This window comes from Amblyomma mixtum, chromosome 2 (genome assembly GCF_055824585.1).
Source record: "Amblyomma mixtum isolate Tamu chromosome 2, ASM5582458v1, whole genome shotgun sequence".
Lineage (NCBI taxonomy): Eukaryota > Metazoa > Arthropoda > Arachnida > Ixodida > Ixodidae > Amblyomma > Amblyomma mixtum.
The window spans coordinates 200,141,664-200,163,824 of NC_143013.1; the positions used below are offsets into that span (position 1 = coordinate 200,141,664).

The 22,161-nt window shown below is 45.9% G+C and overlaps 1 protein-coding gene across 2 annotated transcripts; it reads right to left on the reverse strand.

The window, feature by feature from the left end:
• Positions 1-1,338: 1,338 nt before the first annotated feature.
• On the reverse strand, positions 1,339-21,463 carry LOC149362196 (prostamide/prostaglandin F synthase-like). Of its 2 annotated transcripts, XM_089572942.1 has the most exons (7): positions 21,295-21,463; positions 20,788-20,991; positions 19,311-19,515; positions 15,109-15,160; positions 11,431-11,494; positions 8,569-8,647; positions 1,339-4,549 (listed from the first exon to the last, which is right to left on the reverse strand). In XM_089572942.1, the coding sequence occupies exons 2-7, from the start codon at positions 20,947-20,949 to the stop codon at positions 4,455-4,457; spliced, it is 657 nt and encodes a 218-aa protein (XP_089429068.1). In that variant the 5' UTR covers positions 20,950-20,991; positions 21,295-21,463; the 3' UTR covers positions 1,339-4,454. The 2 variants fall into 2 exon arrangements, with proteins under 2 accessions (XP_089429068.1, XP_089429067.1); XM_089572941.1 differs by lacking the exon at positions 21,295-21,463 and having other exon boundaries at positions 20,788-21,118.
• Between the last annotated feature and the right edge of the window lie 698 nt (positions 21,464-22,161).

Sequence of the window (22,161 nt, forward strand, 5' to 3'; positions counted from 1 at the left end):
TTAAAAAGTAAAATGCATGGAAGGTGTGTTCTAATGGACTTCTCCTTGCATCTATTTACAGGCATTCAGGAGTCTTGAACAGAAGCTCCAATGCACAGACCGAAACTATTGATATGCTGCCTTGTTTAAAACAATATGCCATCATGATCAAAATATCATGCAGTAACACTAGTTACAGTGGACACTTAAGGTCCTTACATGCTAAACGCATTTGACCTAAAGGCCTTTACCATAAAGGGCCACCTGCCACAGAGCAGACTTCAGACCCGTACCTACGTATGCCCGAAATTGGAAAATGTACTACTGTGCTAAAAAGGCGGTGTCAACTCACCTTTTCAGGCCAGTATCCAGATGAGTAACAATGTAACAAGCAATAAGCTCAGATAACTACAACTCTGGTTGCTTTAACTACAAAATGACTGGCCATATATGAAACGGAAAGTACAAATGCCTTACCTCAAATGGAGCCTGGGTCAGCATTGAACCAGGTGCTCGCAACGAAGCAGCAGTATGGAGCTAGTAAATGCTTCAGCACGGAAAATGAAGCCCTCTATCGACAACACCATCTTATCATTTGCTCTCTTACTTTCTTTCCAGGTCGATTAATTTGCCACAATAGTGAAGAAATCAAACTTTTCAGTTTGGTTTATGGGGTTTAACGTCCCAAAGCGACTAAGGCTATGAGAGACGCCGTAGTGGAGGGCTCCGGAAATTTCGACCACGTGGGGTTCTTTAACGTGCACTGACATCGCACAGTACACGGGCCTCTAGAATTTCTCCTCCAAAGAAATTCTAGCCGCCGCGGCCGGAATCGAGCCCGCGTCTTTCGGGTCAGCAGCCGAGCGCCGTAACCACTGAGATCAAACTTTTCAATTGCGTTGATAAGGAAACAGTCCTTAAGTGGTGTTAAAACTTTAATCACAGTTTCTGAGTTACTTTGAATACTGTTTCATTTATTTGTGGTGGTGGTAGTGGTTTATTTAAAAAAATAAAAATAAAAAATAAAATAGTGAAGCAAAAGAGTGTTGCTGGCCGCGGCAATTGCTATCTAATATCTTAAGCACCCGAGCTGCAGCCGACGGAAATGAAAGGGAAAGGGAGAGGATAGTGAGGAGAAGTATAGAGGGGAGCGACAGCAAGAAAAGATAAAGGGAGAACTTTGTACACTATTTACAAAATACAAAAGTAATCAAGTTCGCGCCGATCGCGCTGATGTCCAAGCGTTTTATTTGTTCTGTGCGAGTTTGGAAAATTGCAGCTATGCACATTCATCATTAGAAATTGGAAACAAGGTTACACACATCAACACTGATGACTGAAAACACGCAATACACCTCGTTATGCACACAAGCACTGACAGCTCGTTTTTATTACAGGCTTTCTGACAAGTGATCACAGTAGGTAGGGCAAATAGCGCTACTGCATTAGCAAAATGAACAAGCAGAAACGCTGCAATTCAACGTTTTTTAAAGACACAGATTTGTTCCAAGTAAGCCACGCTAACAGGCAAAAATAAAGAGGCATCCATGCCGAGATATTCAACAGTATGTCCAAGCATGCAAGCTCGCTCAATGTCACAACCGCAGTTACCTCCCACCAGGCCATCTTGAAAAACGTACTTTATGAAGGAACCAGTACAGGTGAAATTGGAAATCTCACTTGTTATCTCAAGTTAGCACATAGTCGACTAAGTTAAACACTTAAAAAAAAGGTAGAGAAACTACTCATTGTCTTTCGTTGCAATAAACTCTCAGCACAACCATGCATGCACAAGAAAGTCGACACACAAACAAGAGCATACCGCTGGCCTTAAAGGGACAGCGATAAGAACTGCATCGAACTTTTGGTCTTAGTAAAAGACGTAGGTTCAATCCTGGCCACGGTGGCCATGTTTCGATGGAAGCGAAACACAGAAGGTATGCATCTGCTAAGCAATGTCACAACAAATTAAAGAACCCCAGAAGGTCTACATTAATCCGGAGCCCTACAGTACAGTGTCCTTCGTAGCTCACGAGTTTTAAGCATGAAATGCTTTTAGCTCCCGTTGTCGGCAGTGTGGTGATGTCCCGCCGAGACCGAGAGCACTCATCCGGGCACTGAATCCCACTCATCCGGGCACTGAAATCCACTCATCCGGGCACTGAAATCCACTCATCCGGGCACTGAATCCCACTCATCCGGGCACTGAAATCCACTCATCCGGGCTCCGAAACGAGAGCATCCGGGCACCGTACGAGATTTAGCGAGATACAACGAGACTCTCTAAGCCATCCTACGGGACCGGCATACAAGCGCCGGTTGCTCTCCAAACGAGTCACAAAAAATAACTGCTGCCAGTGTCTTCTCAATGTTCATCAAGATATCAGTCGAGCTGTGCATTTGATAATGCACGGAATTATAATTTCCAATTTCTAATAACGCGTGCAAAAAACACATACATGCCACAATACACTTCGTTGTCATACGTGATCTGTTAGGGGCTTTGAGAGAAGGCCGCTTAGAGAAAGACGGGAGCTCCGGGGCGAGAACGGCTTTCGGCTGAAAAACTGCTTACGCACCGTCCCCAAGGATGGCGCTGCAGTCCTACACTCACGCATGTAAAAGACCGGCTGGAAACCGGATACACAGCTGACGAGCCAGGACGGAAGAGATTCCCCAGATGCTAGCAGGAAACGATTGCATGCACATGGACCAGTGCACAGTATGTGTGGTGTGTTGAACACTAGACCCATTTCAAGATTTTGACTAGTACCATCTACAACCAATGTGTTATGCCCGTAAACATTTCATGCTTACTCTACTCTCGGTTATGGGAGAGGAAGAGATTTTTCTTTGTCCTCCAGCACAGACGCCTCGCGTGGAACAGTGGCGCGGGGACAAGTGAAGAACAAAGAATAAGTGGGCAGACAGTGCCTTGTGCAACCGCAGTCTGGCGCATACCAAGTGACACTTGAAAGGGGAGGTGGGGTAGGCGATCGTGCATGAAGCAAGACGGCCCTCGTCCCCCCCCCACCCTCTATCTGGGGCGCATTCCTTTCCCCAAATGGGCCGGTTCACATAATACGATATGCCTTTTTTTGGGATGTTAAACCCCACATTAACGATTTGTCATTCTTCCCGGCTATGTTGATGTATGTCCTGCAGCAAATGCCTCATTTATTGCTGAGAAAATTGGACTTCAAATTTTAGCTGCCACTCGATTAAAACTCTCATCTGCACTGAAAAGGAATCCGTGATCAGCTTGTTCTCATTGGGTCTGTTTCCACATAAGAAATATTTTCGCACACACACCCACGTGCAAAGTACAGGACGCAACTTCTACAAATTGCCCATAGAAGCCTTGTATTCCATCAAGCCCATCTTGCTCGTCTACAACTTCTTCCTAATCCTGCCCCCCCTTCCAGGCATATCAGAAGAACATGAATAGCCTCTGGATGCACGTAGGCGACCACTTGTTCACTGGACTGGGGCAGTTGCGTCCTGTATTTTGCACGTGCGTGTGTGCAAAAATATTTCTTATGGGGAAATGTTAGACAAGCTGATCACGGATTCCTTTTCAGTGTAGATGCGAGTTTTAATCGACTTTTACAACAAAGCGAAACTTTGGTGATCTTCATCAGGAGTGTTGAAGTTGTAAACGTTGCTAGTCCTCCACGACATATCGACGAATCAAGCTGAAAAGATCAGAAATGACTACTTCTCCCCCACCCTCGATGCCCCCCCCCCCCTCTCCCCCGCCTAGAAATTTAGACTCCCCCCACTGATTTCAATGCCTGGGGAAACCCCTAGTCTGCAGAAATCACACAAGGCCCAGAACACACTTTTGCCTGAATAAATGAAAAATGAAAGCACCTGAATGGAAATGAAAAGAAACAAAACTCAAGATGAGGGACGCCGTAGTGCAGGGCTCCAGAAATTTCGACTATACCTGGAGTTCTTTAACGTGCACTGACATCGCACACTACACTGGCCTCTAGAATTTCCCCTCCATCAAAATTCGACTGCTGCGGTCGGAATTGAACCCGCGTCCTTCGGGTCAGCAGCTGAGCACCATAACCACTGAGCCACTGCGGCGGCAACGAAGGAGAATTGAATTTAATAAATAAACGCCGTGAGAATTTTCTCAAAATTCAACGTGACTGAACATCTGAATGAAGAATCCCTGAGGAAAGTAGCCCCGAGCAAATCTAGTGGCCTCGAAAGATATTTGTACCATCGGATCACACAGGAGCTCAGAGCCCCAGTCAGCTCCTGCAAGTAAATCTGCTGATGCAATATCTCCAGTTCCAAATCTCTCTTCCCGGTGCTTGAAATGCAGTGCTGCCTTGACGCAGTGCATGCGTACAGGGTCGAGTGCTTGGACAGAGTTGGACGATTAAGCACTGTTTATGATGCAAGAAGTGAGGATCACGGACAGCGTCTCCTGCTATCCTCCAGTGTTTCCACGCCTGAAGCTAGCGTGAGACTCCCAGGGCCTCCAGGATCGAAGTGTTGCCCACGTATCCCTCGGGTGTCTCCTGCTGGTAGTTGAGCAGCACCTTGCCGCCACCTGCAGAATGGTCGGGAGATGAAATGAAAGTGGGGCTGTAATGTCTTCCAGGCCATCCTTAAAGGGGCTGCGAAACACTGCTTGGGGGGATACCGGCTATACTTCAGGTGGGTTCTTTATGTCACACAGATGCTGACCTAAAAAGAATTACAGGAATCGATGCACAGGAACGGGAGTTATTCAGTGAAGAAATTTCAAAATACAAGCAAACAAAACGCTGCCCTCAACTCGATTTTGGCGGGGCTTCCCACTCCTATTTCGCTCTCCCAATGACGGCACCTGGCGCAACCAATCAAAACAGCGAGCCAGAGCACGTCGCGGAAGTTTGTACTCCATGGTTGCCTGCTCCCTGTAACTCGTTCTTGCTGAGACTGGCAGTGTCGTTTCCATGCCAGAGCGCCCCTGGTGGTGTATTTTTATTTTACTTGCTTTGCAGGGCTTTTATCTAAGACAAGCAAGTTGTTTTTGTTGATCTAATATAAAACGCAGACAGGTGACAAAATGTGTCCCTATTTATTCACACAATTTGCAGTATATTTACTGTTTGTCTGGTCATCAAGCTCGCGCCAGGTGATGTCATATCCGCTGCTAAAAACCCGCCACAGTGTGGCGACACCATCAGAGCCATGAAGTTGTTTTTGGGAGGACATTAAAATATTAAAAAACGGAATGTACGCGGTATTACCGACGCTAATAGCACCATTATAACTCACTGTATGCAATCAACACGCAAAACAGTTAACTAAGATTGTACATGTTTCTGGGCCCCTTTAAAGGTGCACTGAAGAAGAATCTGAACTTGTCTTTTTGCCGCGGGAACTCGATCTACACGCTCCGAGCATTCTCAGAAACTTCGACTTATTGCCCTGTGCGGTCAATTTCCCTAATTTAAATTGGATTAACGATGAGCTCCCGCCTTTTTTTTTTTTTTAAATTCCCCACAGACAGTGGGAGGAGTCGACCAACGCATGGAGAGTCTTTCAGGAAGTCGCGTGGCAGCTTTGCTCTCGCTTTTATTTTGTTTTTTAGGTTCCTGTGAATAAATAGATCTAGTCAGAGACTACATAGCTGCAAATTAGGCCCCCAGAAATAAAAATACGCGTGGACTCTCTGCTTTCGCCGATCACTACGTGTCAGTCCGACGATGGCAGAGCGGCAAGCTGCCAACAGGACTGGTTGAAAGGTTGGTCGACTCCTCCCACCATCTGTGGGGAATTCAAAAATAAAAAGGTGGGAGGCGGAACGCTTAACCAAATTTAAATTACAGAAATCGGCCGCACAGGTAAATAATTCAAAGTTCCCAAGAACGCTCGGAGCGTGTGGATCAAGTACCAGCGGTAAAAATACACGAGTTCAGATTCCTCTTCAGTGCACCTTTAAGAGGTGGCGCTATATTCAACTGAACTTCTTCATTTAGTAGAGCACATTCATTCGAACAGACTCATCCTTGGAGCTCTGCCGTCTGCCGTTTCATCTTCGTCAGTTTCGTGTTTCCCAGTGCTCAACCTAGCTCTGCCTACAGTCACAGCATAGGCCCCTCATTGGAGCCAGAGTTGAGCTCTGGTCCACCATTATGAACCCATGAACATCCAAGTTATGAGGGAAAGCTATCACTCTTGCTTGCAGGAATCATCCCTGGTCCAGCGGTCAGAGTGGTGTCCGGCTCAATCTGCTTATTTCTGGCTGCTAAAATGGCTTTAGTTTGAAAAAAGTACGGTCGCAGTCAGTAACACAGTTTGCTATTATTGCACTGGTTGCACCAAGACCTGTCGCAATGAGTTATCAACAAAATGCTCACCAGGTGGACGGGTAGCTCCATCTGGTGTGAACGGCACAAGTTGAAGCAGTTTGTTTTCAACAACTAGAAAAAACTTACCATGAAATTGAGCTTTTTTGTTAGATTAACACTTTTTCGAAAAACATGTGCATTTGAACAAAATGGACGACTGCAAAGTACCAGAAGAGTAGGTGATCACGAATGGATTTATAGCCTTACAGAAATTTTAGGACCTATGAAAGGAGACGGTCCTTTGTCCCCGTGCTGTGGGAAGTGGGTTGTACGGGCACAAAGGATCGTCTCCTCTTTTCTGCCTAGCCTCTACTGAACTGGAGATGCGAGCTTATGGGAACTGGTGGACGGCATTGGCTGGAGGGCCATCTTTAAAGGGTGCTTGCTGCTGCATTCTTCCCTTCTATCTGACAATATAATTAATTCCTGAACCAGTTGAGTGCTAAACATACTGATCAATTCGCGCTACAAGGAACAAACACACGGAAACACAAACGGAGGCTTGAGGCTTCACGTTTGAGGCTTCAAAAAAGGAAGAATCATCTGAGGACAAGGTTCGGCCCATCGTTATACCATATATCCACAAGGTGTCACACGGCCTAAAGAAGATCGCAGGCAAGCACAATATCCCGATAGTATTTTCCTCCCGCAGAAAGCTTATCGGAATGTGCGCAAAAATGAACAACATCGACAGACAAAAGCCGCCGTGCGAGATCGCACACGAAGTAAGATTTGTTGAATGCGAAAAGGAAGTCATCTATGACGTGCCGCTCGAATTTGGTAAGAGATACATTGGACAAACTGGTAGGTGCATCAACACTAGACTGAGAGAACACGCCAACTCATGCCGCCAGGTAACGCACCCTGGCAATCTGGCTTCCCACTGTCACCATTGCAAATGGAACCCTCATTACAATGACGCAGCCATCCAAGGCCACGCCAATACCAAACAAGAAGAAGGATGCAAGCCTCACCTGGATGACACCACCATACTAGGTCACGGGAAAACAAAAACTCAACGTGAAATAATTGAAGCCTTCAATATCAGGACTTGTGGAACAGAAAACTGCGTCAGCACACCATCAATAGCTCTCGAAGATAAAGAATTAGACTGGTTAAGGTCACTGGCCAGATTATAGACAGGAAGGTGAAGGCAGCGGTTCAGATGCAAAATTGATTATCTGGTATGTAGATCATTTGTGCCATCCAACTCTATAAAAGCAACACGTTTCCGCCAAGTAAACTAGTTGAAAGTACGCGCTTCGTCCGTTTGTGTTTCCGTGTGTATGTTCCTTGTAGCGCGAATTGATCAGTATGAAGCACCAACTAGCCCCCGCTCTTGCATTGTTGAGTGCCAAACAACGCACCAGTGTTGGCTTCTCAGCAACGCATGGATGCTTTGAGGCCATTTGGTTGCATCTACCCAGCAGAAGTACGAGAGGTGCATAGAAAACAAACACATATCTGGCTCCAGTAGTTCTAGTTCCGGTGGCTGTCTAATGCCCTCGACACTTAGCTTCACTGCTTGCCATTTCCTGCACGTGCTTGGAATCCCCAACAATGTTCGTGCTTCTTACGTGTCACTTTCGTATCAGACATCAGTGAGGGAACACAGCAGATATTAGCCACTTTCCTTCAGCACCATGAAGAACCAGTGCCAATGGGATCAGAGGGGCAGAGAAAGCAGGCTTATCATGACGAGCGACATGTCTACCACCACTTAACCGGTACAGCAACTGGTACAGTTGTGACCGGTGTGCACAAAGCACGACATGCTACAGGTGAACAGGCAGAGCGTCATGGCCACCTTGCAGTGTTGGCACAAACGCACAGCTTCCCGCAAGGTAGGCGCGATGAGAGACAAGGCAAGACCTTGTAGACAGTGCGCATGGTCCATATTCATGACTTCAACAACACAAATTATCTCCACAACATTGACGTGGCAAGGGATACCACAAGCACAGTACAAAAGGCTTTGCAACTTCAGCAACGTATGTTCCAAAGCCTGTTTAGGGGGGCATAATAGTCCAAAGCACAACTGAGAACTGGTGAAACAGCCCAGCATTTTTCAAGATAGCAGCATCTGAAACAAACAAACATGAACACTAGCCAAGTCAAGCTGAAAGCAGCATGGTTCCGGTACCCCCAGATAGTCTTTATCTTTATTCAGAGATACCCCGCTTTGCCAAAGGGCGTATAAGCGTACAAGCTTTTGTTGTGGGTGGCTCACCTTTCTCGACAATGAGGGCGCCACCCATGAGCAGGCCATCACCCGTGGTCAGGTCACCACCCACATTCTCCGACTTGGCCTGCACCAACAGCAGCAAGCAGTAAAGTAATGCACCTCAACAACAGTGCTTTACTCAGGACAGACAGCATCATCATCATCATCAGGCCAACTGCACCCACTGCAGGGCAAAGGCCTCTCCCATGTCTCTCCAATTAGCCCTGTCCTTCACCAGTAGCAGCCAGTGTAGTCCCCACAAACTTCTTAATCTCATCCTCCCACATAAACTTTCTGCCGCCCTCTGCTACGCTTGCCTTCTCTTGGAATCCGCTCCGTTACCCTTAAGGACCGGGGGTTATTTTGCCTTCACATTACATGCCCTGCCCAAGCCCACTTCTTCCTCTTGATTTCAACTAGGATGTCATTAACCCGCGTTTGTTCCCTCACCCACTCCGCCCTCTTCCGATCTCTTAACGTTACATCTATCATTTTTCTTTCCATAGCTTGCTGCGTTGCCCTTAACTTAAGCTGAACCCTCTTTGTTAGCAGCATACCCACAATTACTTTTAATGGTCAAGGTTTCTTTGCCTGTAGAGGTTAGGAGGAGGAGGAGGATAAACTTTATTTTCGTCGACAAATGTAGCAGATGGTGTGGGGTTACAGCCCCATCAAGTGGCCATGAGCCCGTGGCGTTCGGCGACTTCTAAGGCTCTCTTCACAACCCGGATCTGTGTGTCCGAGTCGGAGCTGAGCATGAGGAAACTATCCATGCTGGCAGGCCAACTCCTTCCACACAAAACCACGACATTTCCCTAACCTAGCTCTTCTTCACTCTCAAGTACAAGCTTGCCAACCTAGCGAACAGCTACACTGATCGTACAGCTAGTTTTCCCCCATCTGTATTTCTTTTGCAGCATTTATCTACTCCAGTTCACTTGAAATCCGAGCAGTCAGCGATGCACACACGCAGCTCTGTATTAGGAAATCGCATACAGGACAACTTCAAGCAGCTGCTGCCATGTCCAAGGACAGCAGTTACCAGCAACAATACCACTTTCATTTGTCTATGATTCTGCAGGAGAGTGGGCCACAGGAGTCTGGAAACAACCGGCTCAACCAGGCATGCACATTCAGTACACCACTGATAACCACCAATGGCGTGTGTCCAGCCAAACCAGTCCACTTTTAACATAGAGTTTCTTACTATTACCTAGAGGGAAAGCTGGCGGCGCTGCACTTCAGCCACCATGGACGCTCAAAGCATCATGGGCCGGTGAGCTACTTGTTGCGAGACAGTCGTAGTTTTTCAGGAATATGGAGTGTCATTACTAAGATGTTTCATTCCAAAAACGCTGTTCGTGTGTGCGCAGACGACATGGAGGAAAAAAAAAACTCGTCCATGGCAGACGACTTTGGCGCGAACGCAGTGTGCAAAAACCATAGTAAAGAAACTGCAATAGCACACGACGCCAATAAAAGGTTTCACTTTTTCTAAATGCCATTAAAAACACTTTTATAGTGTTTAAGCAACAACATTTTTTTTTAAAACATATTTACTTTTAAAAGTGCGCCTGGTAATTACGAAATATTAGTTTTTATAGTGTTCAATACTCGGCCAATAGGAGAGCGAGTCGTCTCTTATTTTGGGCAAACTTTGCACTTAAATGCTTTTCTGCTCGTTTGTTGCAATCATTAGACAAGATTTTCAATGTTAGGACGTTTGTAGTTATTAAACAGCTTTATTTTTCTATTATTTTTTGGCCAAAAGTTGCAGTTCCGCAACAAGTAGCTCACCGCCCCATGATGCTTTGAGCGCCCATGGTGGCTGAAGTGGTCTCGAGGGGTCGCCATGCAAACTCCCATAGAGGGGCTGCCAGCTTTCCCTCTAGGTAATAGTAAGAAACTCTATGACTTTTAAAGTTAGATTTAGCACTGGTGCAGCGTCTCCCCATCTGGTCGCATGGCATACCACATCATGTGACCAGACAAGGCGATGCTAGAGAAGTACCACGTCATGTGACCAGGTGAGGTGACGCTACAATGCCGCGCAACGTCATGCGACATCATGCGTGACGCAGCATTTGGTGTGAGAATATTTCCATGGGGTCAGGACGCAACAGTCACGTGACACAGTGGTCTTGCCGTCGCCTCTCGTGTTTCTAAATTTCTCTCTCATGCTGCCCGAAGCAAAGAATACCAACAGCGACAGTGGGAGCAACAAACAGCTCTCGCCAAGTTCCCCAACCTGCTCAACAAGGGTAAGTGTCGGCGAATTTTTTGTAGCCAAAATATATGCCGACAGCGTCAGCCAGGTTTTCACTGAGCTCGACAGAAAGGGCGTGGTCTTCTCACACTTCGCTGAGGTGAAGAAGTGATGGTGACCGCTAGCTACTGCATGCCACCCCAATGGCATAAATTGGACGGAGGTGTCCTCAGAGTCATTTTAAGGACAAGCTTCAAGAATTAGGCCTCTAGGTCTCCCTCCTTACACACTTTCACGCTAAGTGCCTCCTTACGTGGTGAAACGCAGGTAATGCATCTTGCAATCTATGCCTCTAGTGGCCAAAGCACAAAAGACACTGGCCTACAACACTCTGTCTCCACTCCAAGCGTTCATATCCTCTTGCACAATCAGCCAACTCCCACAAGCCTGAAATTTTTTCTACCCTATTCTCCTATGGGCTAACACAAGACAGACAAAGATCCCGATTGCTCAGAATGCAATGTCACATACTACAGGTTGATACCTGTAGCAGCCCATGGCACAAGTGAGCCAGTCAGTGGAACAGAGCTTGGTGCATATATAACGATTCCACCCAGCAGCTAGACTATACTCTTCCAGGCTGTACAGTGTGGCCAACCCACCTCAGAAGCCTTGGCCCTCGCCGCAGGGGTCAGGATGGCTGGGATGATGCCGAACCAGCTGTACCTGCATCAGCCACCAAAGGCTGAGGGTGCTGGGTACACACTGTGGTCAATCCTGCTCTTGTTGTTGCATTAGGTTTCAAAGCACATACAAGACTAAGCCTATCAGGTGCCAAACATGAGGTATTGAATGTCTCTCGTATTAAAGGACTACAAGTTTTTAGAGAGCTACAGTTTAAAACAATCCCGTCTTTTACAACCCCGAAAGATTCTCCTAGGCATGAACGGAACTCCTGTGCATAAACTGAACACATGCAATCCTGTGCGCGCGTTCATCTAAGAAAATGACCTAGAAGCAGTTCGGAAGAAAGCCGTAGCACTTCAAGAACGTGAAGGTGCCAGCACAGACCAGTATAATTAACCTGCTCCAATAAAGGCAGACAGGAAAAACAGATTTGAAGTTCAAAAATTATAATGCACTCTTAAATGGACTCCACATTTAATTCACTCAATTAAATTTCCATCAGGCATCGCCCGAACTCCTCGCCTTGCTACAAGAAATTACCTTCAGCCCCTCCCGAAAAAAAATTTCTGGCTACATGTCTGATATCCATCACACATAAGCAATCCTTCCAATTCCAGCTACAACACCAAACAGCGGCAGTTTGCAACATGAGGCTAGTACACTGCAAGTGCAGTCAGAACAGATTTCACAACACAGAAACAAACTATGAATTTTATTCCACAACTATTAAGCTCATAGCTAGTGATTCCCAACTCTGCACACTTTTCACCATACGCAAAATCAACAACTTTCACTAAAGAGGCACACACACACACCTAGCATGCATTATAGTAGTTACTTGATTTGACCATGCATCCCTGGCTGCCATGTTCCTAATAGATTATCACTTCAAGGGAGATGCAACAAATAAAATGGCCAATTTGATGAAAATTTTCGATTTCTCATCTTTTTCCATAATCCTTGAATGTTCGTCTCATGATGAAAAATTTTCAGCAAACATGCAGTACAAAGTTAGAAAGTAGCGTTTTTTTTTTTTTCTGTCTAGTCATGGAAAATTGAGCGAATCGCGCTTTTGCATCCTTGATGACCCTAGCACATTGCAAATTCCCTGGTTTTCTGATGACGAAGCGTTACCTTAGTAATGTATGGAGGTGTGCCATAAATCAAAGAATGATTGAGTTCACCTTAATGTATATTAGACTGTCTTTGATCAGATATCAGCACTTTGTTTTCTTCTTTGTTTGCGGAATATCTGCCACTATTGCTTTCCGACAGATATTCTAAGCATTGTCTGTGCCCATGCAAAATATGACCGCACTAGAGAGGTATAAAAAAATCCACAAACGATCAATGCAATTCATGCAATGGGGCATGCATTAGCGTTAGTGACTGCCCCCCTTGCAATAACAAGTGGAAATGGACTGAAATTGCTCATACCAAGTCATTAAACTTTGAGTTTGCGGGTTTAAACTGGCATCGTTCAGTGGACACAAGTGCAACCACATAGGCGATGGGAGGAGAACACTCAGTACATGTCCGACCACTCCAAAGAGCGAATGAGAACTGAAGGCCGCCACACTGCGGTTGCGCTTTCCCCCTCTCTGTCACCCCTCCCCTTCTACACCACCCCTTTCCTTTTTCTCTGACTGGCTGCCATATCACCCCTCATCCACCCTCTCTCACTCTCTATAGTTTTATATATTGCTCGACTCTAATCAACACTTTACAAACTAGAGTGTTGCTCTGACCCAAGGCTCCAATAAATGACAGTCAAAATTGGCCGAAATGCAGCTTCTAACGGTAACGTAATAACACAAAAGCATATATAGTGGCCAATAAGCTGGCACTAGAAGATAAAGAAGGAGCAAAGTAGGCTTTGAAAAAGACCCCTTCTGCACAAGGCAGCTGCTGGGACAAGCCATGGTGTCTGCAATCAGACAGACATCGGTTATCACAACATGTAGCAGTGGGAAATTCCTTCTCGAGACCTTCCTCTCAATAAAGAAATATGATGGCAGACATGGGCACAGCACAAGTAAATCCCTCATAGTGGTCCCTCGTAGCCTGAGCCGCTTTTGGACGTCAAACCCCAACAAACCAACCAGTAAAACCACATGCAGTACGCACGAGTGCAGACTGTAAGGTGCAAGCGTTCGCAGTTGTGACTTGACTGCACTGCCTCGCTCACAAGTAATGCGTAATAAAGCATTAGAGGGAATAAAAACAGCATTCCTTTAGTGGCATACTTCTGAGTTATTGTGTGTACAGCTATTAAACCAAAGTAGTATTTGCTTTCCCAAGTTGCCGGTCTGTGGTCTATCGCGATGATTTCTTCAGTACCCGTTAATATCATTAAATAGATTCATCATGCTTTCCAGAGACCAGAGCAAAAAGAATTATTGAAATCGGAGCATGCAAACGAAAGTTATTCCACTCTGAAAATTCGAAATGAAATGCTCAGATGAAAACGCATTTCACTCACCCATTTCACTCACCCAGTACCGAGATTGGGCGCTACCAATCAGAACCGCGCCTAGCGCACACGCAGCGGAAGCGTGCAATGCATGCAGTTGTTGCTTTGTCGGGGCTGTAGACAGCCGCGCATTTTGACGGCGTCTTCCCCCCGTGTACGCGACGCCGTAGTAAGGGCAGGGGTGACTAACGACAAAGGAAGCTCCCCGAAGTTTCTTTTTTAGTCGGACTGGAAGGCTGTCAGCGGTAGCCCACCTCCCCCCCAAACTCAACTCCAGTCTCCTGTCCAGCCTTTCTCTTCACAATTTCGGGCAAGGTGTGTCAACTGGCTTTTTTTTCGTTGCCGTCTTGGTATGGTCACGGCCGGTCTAGACGCGCGCGCTTTCTGGTCTGAGCCAACGTTTTTTGAACAGCGCTGGCCGCCACGAAGGTTTGAAGCGGAATGGAAAGTGTTGCCCCTAGCTGAATTCTTGTTAGTTTTCGTTCGCTTTCCCTGCTTCTTTCCAGTTTTTTGTGGCATGCGAAAAGCTTTCAGTACTCAGACACATAATATTTTGGATCCATTTCGCAAGTATAAAGGAACAATATGCAAACTGGACGCCCAACTAATGAGAAAGGCAGCGCCCTATCTGGATGCCACCTCATTTCCGCTGCCGCAAATGGCCGCCGCGTTGCTACACCATCTGCTCGAAACAAGCATTTCTAGCGAAGATTAAAATATCAAATATTAATATTTCGGTGATCTCATTGTGCGTTCAGGACACACAATATCCCTTACTCTGCATACAAATAATAAAGAACCCATGCATTATGTACGTCGCAGGGTACCTTTAACGTCCAAAGCGACTCAGGCTATGAGGAACACCGCAGTGAAGGGCTCCGGAAATTTCGACCACCTGGGGTTCTTTAACGTGCACTGACATCGCACAGTACACGAGCCTCTAGAATTCGTCCTCCATTGAAATTCGACCGCCACGGCCGGGATCGAACCCGCGTCTTTCGGGTCAGGAGCCGAGTGCCGTAACCACTGAGCCACTGCGGCTGCCACTTTCCCAAGATACACTGCATCAACTGTCTCCCCACATGACTGGCTCCCCAGCTTTCTGTCGGCCTGCACAACAGCATGCATGCTACAAAGCTCTTACATTAAAGCTGAGAGAGAGACAGGATAGAGCACTTACCTCTTGTATCCAAGTGCCTTGTAGGCATTTCTCTCTTCATCAACAAAGAGCTCTGAAACAGGGAGCAGCTCGTCAAGCACTTTCTTCACCACAGACAGACATGAAGCAACAAGATATAGCACTGTCCAACACCCAGAAACCAGCATCGTGTTCAGAGTGTCAACAGTGTGATGCAAGTATACAACTGTCTACTCAATGGCACACTTGCTACTGTTCCTGGAGTCACATATTCGACACTGGTACTTTCAGGCCATCCTATTTAAATAAAGCATTATAATTATTGCGGTAGTGCATCACTCAAAAAATTATTAAATCTCAACTGATATAACTTGATTTAACCAGACGTTAGTTTCGAATTGCCTGCGTCTGACAAATATTATAGAGTATGTGCCTTCACAATCCTGCACAGTTACACCTTCAGGCATCCCATGATACATTCCATGGTTCCATGGCACTTTAAAAATGTTTACACATGCTGAGCACACCACAAAAAAAAAAAAACACTAACATTGCCTCAGGAGCGAGTGTAAACACACATTCACCCTAAGCAGTAAAAGGAGAATGTTGGAAAATAAAATGACACAGTCTATGATGTCTCCACCAACTAAACTAATTTTTTGCTTGGCAATGTTGAAAATCAACACAAGCATTTTCTAGTAACACTGATGTATTTTAGGGTTCTTTGAGATTTTTTATTTGTAATTTGGTTAACTGTGCAGCATTTAACCGGCAAAAGCCGGTCCATAAGTCCCAGAAAACCACTACTGGAGATATTAACCGTTTTGCTACTAGTACCAACACAAACCTGAACCACATAAATAAGAATCCACACAAGCATGGCAAAGAAGCCCACTACTCAAAAAAAAAAATTAATTTAAACTATCATGCAACGCCCAAATGTGAAGCAAAACAGTAGGCTCAGAGTGTAACAGATGTGCACTATAAGGGTTGTTGCTTCCCGTCAGCCACACTGACATGTGCAACTATGTTTCTCCAGTGTGCTTCTCAAGGAAATGGTTGAACATGCTTGCACACCTATATGAAGGTGCTTTAGACCACCTGGCACCCAGCCTCACACACATAAGACACACACACAGATTGTCACCTCTTGAAACACCCCTGAAATTATTTGTTTTCTCATCACTGTCAAGTCATTGTCTGTTCGTGTGGTCGTCTATGCGTTTCTTACATTTTGTGTGCTGTGCTTTTGCCTACAGCATACTGTACGACACTATTCTAATACAACCACAGGCAAGGTTCGAGTATTTACACATAAAAGCTAAAATAAAACAGAGTCCCCACACTGCCAAAGCGATGGAGGTGACAAAAATGCATACTGCATGATGATAAAACCCAGGGCAGGAAGACAGAAAGAAAAGAGCTTGGAGCCCTGAGTACACACCATTTGGTGGGCAGCTCTTAAACTATAAAGTAGAAGGAAATATCGAAAGAGGCAGCAGCAAGGACTGAGAAAGAATATGTCGCTGCATGATGGCATACCCCCTCTGTGCGCAGAAGTGTGGTCAGGCGTGAGTCTCGAAATAAAACTGGACCTCAGAGTCAGAATAGAAGCAGCCAACACTGGTGTGGAACCAAAGGCGAGACATACTGGATAATGACGTTGCGAGTAAGCAGGTCATTCAAGAAATGAAGCCGCAACTTTTTCCGTGCATCTTTATTCACTTACTGTACACCGTTCCCACCAAGTTTCGCTGCTCCTCACATTCGTTCTACTCTCAAACATCCCGCTTTGTCCGCCTTACACAATCGTGATCCACAGGATTGTCTGAACAAGTCTTCTTGCAGGCATACTATCATCCTGTACAAATGATGACTGCATCTTCACACGACGTGAATGCTATTGTGTCTGCTCAACCTAAAAGTGGTTTGTCCTGTTTTCATGTAAACATTCACTCTCCAAGAAAACAAAGAAGAGCTTTCACCTCTATTGGACGAATCTGAATTCCAATTTGACACAATTATGTTCTCCGAGACGTGGTATACATGTAACAGCCACATATACATGCAAGAGAACTATCAGACTTTTGTCTTATATCAGTCGAGCAAACTTGTATTTCTAATGAAAAATGGATCTTACTGTGAAATCGTTTCCGAATTCACTTTCATGAGTAAGAAAGTCAAATGTCTAACATTGATATCACGCACCCAGGTTTTTTCTACGCACTGACCGATAAGAATGACATGTCAAACTATAGACCAATATCCATTTTGTTGCTTTTTTCCGAAGGTTTAGAAAAAATAATTTGTAAGGGACTATCCGATTTTTGCATCTAATTTAACTTGCTGTCTTGTTGTTTTGCAATATGTGAAGCAGTATTAACAAGATTTTGGTGCTTTCTTCAATTGTCTATAAAAAGTATAATTCACAATCTGCTGTTTCTACCTCATTTAGATTGCTGTTTCTTGACATGGTGTAATGCAACCCAGGCCAACATAAAAAAATATACATGCACCAAAAGAAAGCTTTCCGCTACATATAAGTAAATGTGGATGAGCATCCAAACACACAAATTGTTTGCTTGCTTTCACATCACATCATCTCATGACCTATACGAATAACATTTAGCAATGATATCAAAAATGCATCCATTACCACCAAAAAAAGTCTCTACAACTATCTTACCTCAAGACAAACATTCCAACAAATGCACTTCGCAATCATTCAATCTGGTGCATCCCTCTCTGCTATACAGAACATGGAAACTCGATGTTGTGCTTTGTTCTTACACATTTACTAAATAGATTGCTAAGCAGAGGAATAGACGTGAAAAGCAGAGGCCTGTATGTGTGGCACTGTCGCCACTTCGTTATCGGTAACCTTCATGCTTCCTTTAATATCTGTACTTAGGTACATGGGCACTTTAAAGTTGTTACTGCTTAGGTGAAATTTTATGAATATATTCTCTGTCACAGCATGACAGCAAGCTAATTGGCTTACTGATACATTTTATCCACCCACTGTCTCTTCTTTTTCTAACCATTCATGCCTGCACTGTTTAAATATTTTGCTCAATTAATATTTGTTCTTGTCCAGCGGATAACGTGTCAGTACACATCAGTTATTCAGCACGCTCTGTCATATTTGTTGTATTCTGCCTCGTAAGGGGGCATCAGCCTGGAATCCCATCAAGTGAAATGTGTTTCAATTTTTTGTTCGGAGCTACCTAGGTCGTCCTGATGCAAATAAAGACTATGTGACTCTTGACTTGTCTTTTTGATTTTTAGCAAGTACGCAGTTCCTAGTAAGTGGAGAACCAGCGGAAAGGACGCATTCACAAGCAGGAGAAGTACAGGGTCAATCACACTTAGAGGGAACACAGCTCCGGCATCAATCCAGTTCATGAATCAATGCAGAGTGGCGCACGAGAATAGAGACCTCGACGTGGTGTTTTGCATTATCTGCCCCTTTGTGCTTATTTTCAACTGGCTTGGTCGCAATGGTGCTCCGCGTGTGCGCAGCCACGCGGAGCCGTGTTCACGCTTAGTGTGATTGACCCTGTACATAGGTCAACGCCGGACAATGCTGGACAGCGTTATCCTGTGTTCTTCTCGTGCTTGTGAACTCATCCTTTCCACTGGTTTTCCACTTACTATGCACCAACTGGCCCAACAAGCTCGTCATCATCATCATTAGCCTGACTACGCCCACTGCAGGGCAGAGGCCTCTCCCATGTCTCTCCAATTAACCCTGTCCTTTGCCAGTTGCAGCCAGTGTAGTCCCCGCAAACTTCTTAATCTCATCCGCCCACATAACTTTCTCCCGTCCCCTGCTACGCTTGACTTCTCTTGGAATCCACTTCGTTACCCTTAGGACCAGCGGTTATCTTTCCTTCACATTACATGCCCTGCCCAAGCCCATTTCTTCCTCTTGATTTCGACTAGGATGTCATTAACCCGCGTTTGTTCCCTCACCCACTCCGCCCCCTGCCGATCTCTTAACGTTACACCTATCATTTTTCTTTCCATAGCTCGCTGCGTTGTCCTTAACATAAGCTGAACCCTCTTTGTTAGCCTCCACGTTTCTGCCCCATAGGTGAGTACCGGTAAGATACAGCTGTTGTTTCCAATGGCGGCCTGTCTGGAGCTTCTTCAATACTCGGCAGTTCCTAGTACTTGCAGCTGCAGTCCGATCTCATTCCATAATTCGTCTAGAGCCATCACATGAGGCAGGGTATGCGTACCGCCTTTGAAGTACTCCCCCTTGCGGAAATCATCGAGGCCAATGTTCTCGTGGCCAATGCCGACGACGCGCACGCCAGCCGCATCCAGCTGCGGCTTGATGCGGCTCAGGCGCACGGCGTCCAGGCGGCAGAAGGGGCAGGCCCAGCGACGGAAGAACATGAGCACGCATGTCTGGTCACGCCAGAGTGACTCCACCGTCACGCTCTGCACCAGAGACGTCCAAGCATCAGGGAGGCAGGAAGTCCAGCAGAAGCATGCATTAATCAACGACTGATCGCACAAGCATCGACACACGCATAATATATGCACTGTAACAAGGCTGCACTCTGCACTGTCCACTTCACAAGCCACAATTTGACTAGTCGGCATGGGACATGTTCCAGTGGACATGACGCATGAAGGAGGTCTTATAGTTTAGGTATGAAAACTTATTATTAAGTGAGCATACATTTCATATAAATGCCAAGAAGGGGATGACAGCTAGTGCATCTTTATGCTGGCTTCACATGTCACACAGAATACATCATTATGCAACAGAGCCCCAGCGGTGAATCTGCAGTTGTGATGCAGCACTGTGAATTCCCAATTTCCAATGCCCCAGCAGAACAGCTACATTCAGTCTGCTTTCCGTACTGTTCAATTGTTTGTAGAGCAAATCACTTGCACGTAATGCAGGTCGCGAGTTTCACACAGTGACTGACCTAAAGTCTTACGTACCAGTTGTTTTGCAACCGTGCAGAAATCACGCAACAAAATGAACATATATGTGATGTCGCCATGCCCTACAGCTGCTGACTCCAGCTGTTGCCTTCGAATTCTGCACTCAAGTTTGTCTACAGAACAGCTGTGATGTTGCGCAGCAGACATTTTTAACATTCGGATCATGCTTGTACAATTGTTCTCTTCATATTTTAAGTCCTGTGTAAACTTAGTTCTCGAACTGTGCAGCCCAATAACGTCGACCTTCTGAGGACTTTCGAAGTGTACGAGACGGCTTACCGGGAAAGACAACCTCTGAAACAGATTACTTGGTTGGCACACCGACTTGCATTCAATCTGACACGAAATATAATCGCATGACATATACGCAATGCAACCAAGAGCATGCCGCTCGTTCGAGCACGTAATAAGCTCTTAAAAGTGCAATCTAGCCAGTGCACACAACTGAATAGCTTCCAATCCCATTACGACCTCAGCTTTCCGCGTATTATTGAGTTCGCTAATGAACGGAGCCTCCTTGAAGTTTTAAATGTTTTTCTAGTGAACGCCTGCTTGCCTGGGGCTGCTCTGAATTACTTAAACTACTTAGTTGTTTTTTAGGCCGCTCTCCCGCAAACTCGTCCAGCACGCGTGCGCCGAACGAGAACAGCAAGTGGACGACGCAGTGTGCGAGCGTCAATTAACGCATCCTCGTTTAAATTCGCCGCTACGCAAGAAATCCAAATATATAGTCAGGGCAGTGCGAATCGCCATTACCTTGCCGGTGCTGACCTCCTTGATGGTGTACTTGCCGATGAGCTGAGCAGCGTTCATCTCCTCTTCCTCGGACTTCGGCTGGTCGGACATCTTCGGCGCGTCGGCGAACAGGATCAGGCCGCGATAGATGAACGGGAAGGACAACCTGATCGCGAAGGCCATTCCCTCTCTCCCTCTCGCTTCTTACAGCATCCAGCGGAGCAGCTGCTCCTCAGGGGGAAAAGTCGTTCATACGCAGGTGCGCAAATAAATAAATAAATGCCGGCCTCGAACGTAAACAAGGAAGGCCGCGAGGCACGTTCGCACGCGATGCTTCCGACCATTCGTCGCTTCGTCTACTTCAGTTTAGGTTTCGGTTTCTAGTGTGCTTACTGCTTCGAAATAAAAGTCGAGAAACAAAAAGTTACGGGAGTACAACGCACTATATGCAGTGATTAATCACTACTTAATGTTTGTTAAGAATGCTACCAGCCCGTATATGCCCTCTTCTTAAAAGCATAAACTCACCTTGAAAAGGTGCCGCCACAGGCGGCTTATTTAAGCGGGAATTTCAATTTCACGACTGCTCCTTCTGCGCTTCTCCCTTGTGTCCTAACCCTTTCGCGAAGTTAAATCTTTAATCCTTCTGATGCGTTCCAACTTTCTTAGCATTCCTGAAAAAGTCAGGCAGAACTAGTGCGCAGCTGGACCTAGAACTAAGCACGAAACTTGAACTAGCAATAACCTTTCCGCAGCTTGTTAGAGATCGTCGGTTAACCAGCAATACAATCCATCTCAGAAGCAGGTATACTTATCGTCCGACAGCATGTCCCGCAGCGTGGAAGAATCGCGAATTATCGGCTCTTCCCTTTTCAGACGCACATACCCTATAGCTATAGCTGCCCACTTGGAGGTGTGCGATTACACAACTACCCGACAGCACCATATCTATGCCATCCACTCCCAAGAGCTGGAGATCTTTTACGTTAGTGCGGTGAAGGCAGCTCACCGACTGTTTCACGTGGTACAAAACCTTAACCTGTCCTGTAGGATGTAACTGTCCATGTCAAAGAAGGAACGCCTCCAACGTCACATCGGACCACGTTTCCGCGCGTTAATGTTGCGAGGATGCGAATATGAGCCGACGCACAGTGGATTGGGAGGTGCCCCGAATATGGGCAATCACTCCACTTGCCACTGACATCATTTTTGAGGCGATTTTATACCACCCTACATGGAAGCCGAATCTGGCCCTTGCGACTGAACTTTTACGTAAAGAAACTGTGCTGAATCCCCCCCTTTTTTTTTCATAAAAAAGTATCCCATAAATCCGCCCCTGCTTTGCACCCACGGGGGCACGGGGTCACGCTGCACAAACTCACGGACACTAGACCC